The sequence below is a fragment of the Lolium rigidum genome, chromosome 1, assembly GCF_022539505.1.
Source record: "Lolium rigidum isolate FL_2022 chromosome 1, APGP_CSIRO_Lrig_0.1, whole genome shotgun sequence".
NCBI lineage: Eukaryota > Viridiplantae > Streptophyta > Magnoliopsida > Poales > Poaceae > Lolium > Lolium rigidum.
The window spans coordinates 245,628,925-245,635,253 of record NC_061508.1 but is presented as its reverse complement, the minus strand read 5'-3'; the positions used below and the strand labels follow the sequence as shown (position 1 = coordinate 245,635,253).

Below are 6,329 nucleotides of genomic sequence, written 5' to 3'. Positions count from 1 at the left end.
AAGTCGTTTTCAGTTTTGGCCAGTCTAGCTGCCATTTGTCACACACGTGCCCGATTACCATGCAGCTTGCACTCTCGCAGCACCACAGAACTGTTATCAGTATCATGTCCACGCAGTCTCCGCCGCGTCCCGACGTCCCTGAAAATATCCCTCCGGCGGGCAACCACCGGCTGCCATCCGCACGCCCTGCTGCTGCTGCCGCAGATATTTCTCTAGTCCAGTACGTGCATATCACATCTTCGCCTGCGTGCACCGCGCGTCATTCTCTGACATTGGACACTCGTACTACAGCACACTGCCATGGCTACTATCACCACTCCCCCGGCCACTCTCCAGCCATGCGACCACGCCAGGGGCCGCGCGCTCCGGTCGCCTCCTCGGGCGTGGAGGAGGAGGCGCTGCCATGCGATACGAGCCGCGGCGACGGGTAAGCAGCTCGAGACGCCGCTCGCGGCGGCCGGCGGCGAGGAGGGCGACGTGATCCGGAGGCTGCAGAACGGGCCGGACGTGCGCGGCGTGGCGCTGGAAGGCGAGAAGGGCCGGCCCGTGGACCTCACGCCGCTGGCCGTCGAGGTGATCGGCGAGAGCTTCGGGGAGTGGCTGCGGGAGAAGGGCAGCAAGGTGGAGCAGCTGCGGGTGTCCGTCGGCCGGGACCCCCGGCTGTCCGGGCCGAGGCTCAGCGCGGTGCTCTTCGCGGGGCTGGCCAGGGCCGGGTGCGCCGTCTTCGACATGGGCCTCGCCACCACGCCGGCGTGCTTCATGAGCACCATACTGCCTCGCTTCGACTACGACGCCTCCATTATGGTACTACTGTTAACCCGCGCACTCCTGTTTTTGATCGTTTTACAGTGAGGTGAACTGTCTCGTGCTCTTTCAAATTGGCCTGACGAACAAGGAGTACAATTTTAGTTGTAACTTCTTCAGGCAAATAGTTCGTTGAGCCCATTGTGCCCATCTGACCCTCCCATCAAAACCCCACCCGCATAGCAAAAAAAAGAAAAAATCGTTGCGACATTTCATCCCCGATGTGGGTAAAAAATGTACACAAGCATCATAGCATTTCGAAAACATTGATGTAGCAAAAAAAAAACGTATGTAGCAAATACCCCACAAGTCACAACACATCTCAATAGGCCATAGCAAAATCGTTCGCAAAACCAAAGTTTGCAGCACCTCACGGAAGCTTTTTTAGCATCAAAGCAAATATTTGCAGCAAACACCCAAACACTTCGCAACATCCTGCTCGTGTGTTCGCAACAAAACACACAAGTTTTAAACATGTCACTCTTGTCCATAGTGGCATGGATTTCATAGATTCGATCTCGCGGGCCACAAATCCGGTTAGCTGGAGCCTCATCACAGCTAGATCCAGCTACTTGTCATTCCTCTCAACTCTTTTTTTCTTCCTTGGTAACATCTCTCCGATATGAAGCTCTAGCATAGCCATGGCGGTGACCTACTAGTTGCGGGGGAGGGCAGAGAAGGGCGGGGAAGCAGGGCAGTGGTGGCTGGTGGGAAGATAAGGCACACCATCAGCACACCACTAAAGTATGGAAATGTGGAAGAGAAATTGCAGAGGAACAAGAGATGGAGCTACCATGTGTCCGTGACGAGATCCGAAGGATAGACATGGAGCTAACATGTGTGCATGACGAGACCCGAAGGATAGACATGGAGCTAACATGTGTACGCAACAAGACCCGAAGGGTTGATCCTCGGGTATACTAGACTTTTCATGAAACAAAGGATTTTTGCAATCATGTTTTTACGAGATAAAAAGTACATCCGGCCTTTCCATATTGGGGTTATGGAAATTTCAGAACTTTTGAATACGAATAATATTTTAAGTAGTAAGATGGTAAATATAAATATCATATGTATAGACTTGTCTCAAAAAGTATTTCTGGAATATTACTTTATTGGTTTCTATACATATATTTAATAGAATAGGGTCAAAGTTGCATCTTGAAAACAATGTCAATGTCCAAAAAAACTTCTATAGCTAAAAGATTGACAGTCAAATTTACGTTTTTAAAAATCTGATCTGAAAGCGAAACTTGATATGATTCATAGAGTAGATAGTGCATTTTGTATATGGGAGTGACTAATTTTCCTGCAAGTGGGAATTAACTTAATTCTCAGTTAGATAGTTTAACTAGCACAAATCACAAATAAGATGCAATGATAGTATTTAACTATGCAACTTTTAACTAGCACAAATCACAAACTTATGGAGCATTTTTATTTGTTGTAACTTATGTGTAAATAGAAAATCTCAGTTGCAACCAATATTACAACTCATAACTAGCATGGATCATTGCGAAACGGAATTCCTAGGAACATAGGTCTCGCATCACAGTTTCTACTTCACAGTTTCTACTTCCTACGTTTCACATTGCTTCACATATTAGGTTTAATCAAAGTTAAGTTTACACTGTTCGACCAACTTAATTATGCATAATAAATATCAACTTATACAATACCAAATATACCTAATATGAAAGTATATTGCATTACAGTTCTATTGATTTTATTTTGTAGATACACATATTCCTTTTCTATATAACTAGTTAAACTTTGTAAATTTTAACTTTGATGAAACATTATATGCCGAGTAAAACATGGAAGACGGAGTGAGTATGTCCGGACACCGGAGTGAAATCAGTGACGCTATAAATCTTCATGCACGAATCCTCTTGCTTGCAGATGACCGCGTCACATCTTCCCTACACCCGCAACGGCCTCAAGTTCTTCACCAAGCGCGGCGGGCTAACCTCCGCCGAGGTCGAAGCGATCTGCGACCGCGCGGCGCGCAAGTACGTGGCCAGGAAGATGGGCCTCGGTGGTGGCAGCGGCATGCCACCGATGGTCATGCGCGTCGACCTGATGACCGCCTACGCGCAGCACCTCCGGGACATCATCAAGGAGCGCGTCGCGCACCCGACCCACTACGACACCCCACTCAAGGGCTTCAAGGTCATCGTGAACGCCGGCAACGGCTGCGGCGGCTTCTTCACATGGGACGTCCTGGAGAAGCTTGGTGCCGACACGACCGGCAGCCTCCACCTGGAACCCGACGGCATGTTCCCGAATCACATGCCCAACCCGGAGGACGCCACGGCCATGTCGCTCACGCGCGGCGCGGTGTTGGCACACGGCGCCGACCTCGGCGTGGTGTTCGACACCGACGTGGACCGGAGCGGCGTGGTGGACGACGCGGGCGCGGCCATCAACGGCGACCGGCTCATTGCGCTCATCTCCGCCATCGTGCTGGGGGAGCACCCGGGGACGACGGTGGTCACGGACGCTCGGGCGGGGGACGGGCTGACGCGGTTCATCGAGGCCAGGGGCGGGAAGCACTGCCTGTACCGCGTTGGCTACCGCAACGTGATCGACAAGGGCGCGCAGCTAAACGCCGACGGCGTCGAGACGCACGTCATGATGGAGACCACAGGACACGGCGCACTCAAGGAGAACTACTTCCTCGACGATGGCGCGTACATGGTGGTGAAGATTATCATCGAGATGGTCCGGATGAGACTGGCTGGACTAGATGGAGGAGTAGGGAGCCTCATCAAGGATCTCGAGGAGCCCGCTGAGTCCGTGTTGTTCAGGATGGACATCGTGGGCGAACCGAAGAATGCAAAACAAAGGGGTGTGCAAGCAGTCGAGACTTTCAAGAACTACATCGAGGTGCGTCTCTCAAACAATTTAGGTACTTGCATGATTCATCATTTATTCAAATAACCAAAAGATCTACTCCAATATACAAAAAGTATATTCTTCTGAATTTCTGATGTAGTGTTGTTTGTGCCTATGTTTCTTGACATGATTTAGGAAGGGAAGCTTACCGGTTGGGTGCTCGATGATTGTGGCGACTGCTCCGTTGATCAGGGATGCCTTGTGGACAACAACGATCATCCGATTGATGTTGATGCGTACATGTACAGGTATGCTGCTGCTTGCAAGTTGCAACTTATGTTCTTTTCCCGATATTAACTTCCCTTCGTCGTTCTTATTTGAGATTTTTTTTACTGCATCAACATTCAGAGTTCATTTTATTTCAAAAATAATTCCTTTCTTATACAGAAATTGATTCCTTTGAATATTTGATAAAGCGTAGACACGTTGAACTGAGTTTCTCATCAATTTGCAAAAACAGGGCAAAATTTTACGACGAGTCTCAGAGACGACTTGGATGGGTTCACATTCGCCAAAGTGTGCATAACCCCAATATAGCACTAAACATGCAGTCTTGTGTTCCCGGTGGCTGCAAATCCATGGCAAGGAGTATTTTTGATGGGTATACAATCCACACCAGCTATCTACAGGTTTTTAGTTTTTCACTTTGTTTACATGCAGTGAGTAATTTTGTTTACTTCCTAATTGCAGGTTTTTGTTAACAAGTGGAGTAAATAAATTTGTTGACATCACTCAAGTACAACGCTTTGTAGAGTAGATCTTATCTTCACGATCAAACACTGTATTATAGCAGTCCAGACGAGACTCTATATGGGGCAATAAGAGCTTACAACTGCATTCTGGAGAGTGTGGTGTGCCTACAATACTCTCCTTCTCCTTCAGTTAGAATATTGCATTATTCTTTTCGAAGAAAGAATAACTACTAATCTTGTAAATAATGATGTACATCAAAATGTTAATTCATTTAGATGAATCGTTGTAGCGATTTCAGTTAAGTTTGGGGTTTGTGCTATCATATTGTTCCTTCTTAATTAACTACCCCGTCTTTCCGCACAACCTAATATTCCTCTTTTTATATCCTAGTTGTAATCAATCAATAACTTTCACCATGCTCGGGTGTTCCGGAATCAATCAATAACTTTCACCATGCTTGCATGTCTCCAAGATCAAGGACGAAGCGGCGATGTGGTGCCTCAGGGGCAAAAATGCTAAGTAATGTAATGCCTCGAGAGTAGTTCCTTTGTTGTTGGAATTCGGCCATTTATGTGGTTTTAAGGACTTCTAAAAACTCTTCTTAATAAATGAAAATGAAAAATCTTTTGCCTTGTTTAAAATAAATGCTTAGCCGTCCCCATCCGAAAGTTCCCTTTTGATCTTGACCTATGCGTAGCTCATTTTTAAAAACTTGAAAGCCTCATTTTGAATACTACAAAAATCTGAAACAAAAACAAAACATGCAAGAACATGCACATGTCTAGTATGTGCATATGAAATTATTCAACATATATGTGAAGTTGTGATCAAGACAAAAAATTATAAGCAGCGAAATCATGTTGTTTTGTGCAACCAAAATGTACAGTATTATTTAAGAAAAACTTATGGAGATGTTAACCACTTAAGTGCGTATCTATAGAGAAAAATAAAATATTTCGAAACTTTTAAATAGGACATTCTGTTTTTTGTAACGAACCCCACGTAACTCGGGAGCCAAATAAACGTACTCCCCGGAAATGCACATTTGATTGCATGTGCATATGTTCCTGCCACCGTAAAAACTATTCTAAAGTGTAAAAAAATTTAGAATTTTGTGCGCACAAAGCGGTAGTGGTTGATCCGCGTGGGGCCTGCCTCAGATCCCAAAGGGATCTACCTCGGAGACCACCCACGACTGAATCTTGTCCACAACAGAGCGGAGTTGTCTGCCTCGGTCCCATCACAGACTGTGGAGATCATTCGAGTGGCTTGGCATGAAAAGATGAATAGTTACGTTGGCACAGACGTTAAAAATCCCCAGCAAGGCAACATTGTAGGGAGAGGTTCTTGGTCATAAGGTACCACACTATGGGGAATGATCAGCACATAATACGTACATCCAAAAGAAAACTATGCTATGCTTAGGAGGAGAACCCCCTCCAACACAGAGAGGAAAAAACCAAATAACGAGGTATATATAGTCGGTGCCATCGTTCCGTACCGTGGGGGGCTAAGCCCCCCCCCCTCAAGCGTCCGCTTCGGCTCAAGCCTCCGACAATGGACCTCATTCCACTCGTCAGAAGTTAGCGTCCTTTTAATATGAATTTTGATCACACCATAACAAAACGAGTGAAAACGCGCCCACATAAGGGTGAGAATGGGCAAAATCCACCCCAAACCCAACCCGCACCGCTTAGAGCTTAACTTATTACCCCACCCGCACCGGACCTTTTTTTTCTTCCCAAGAATCCAAACCGCCCTGCTCACTAGTACATGCTACCACTGGTACTATTTGACATCCTTGATTCTCTACGCAGCGGACAGCTCAACTGCAGCTCCAGCATCATCCGGCAAAAGGCCAAGCGTTGTTGAGATAGCCATCGCCAACCGCAGGAAGCAGAAGTCGAGCTCCAATCCTGCATCCTTGTTCCACC

General features: G+C 46.8%; 1 protein-coding gene across 1 annotated transcript; it reads left to right on the top strand.

Annotated features, from left to right (window-relative positions):
- The first annotated feature begins 212 nt into the window (after window positions 1–212).
- LOC124692192 (phosphomannomutase/phosphoglucomutase-like) lies at window positions 213–4,714 on the top strand. The gene is made up of 5 exons (XM_047225519.1): window positions 213–804; window positions 2,707–3,693; window positions 3,838–3,950; window positions 4,163–4,303; window positions 4,393–4,714. The coding sequence occupies exons 1-5, from the start codon at window positions 301–303 to the stop codon at window positions 4,457–4,459; spliced, it is 1,812 nt and encodes a 603-aa protein (XP_047081475.1). The 5' UTR covers window positions 213–300; the 3' UTR covers window positions 4,460–4,714.
- Window positions 4,715–6,329: the final 1,615 nt, after the last annotated feature.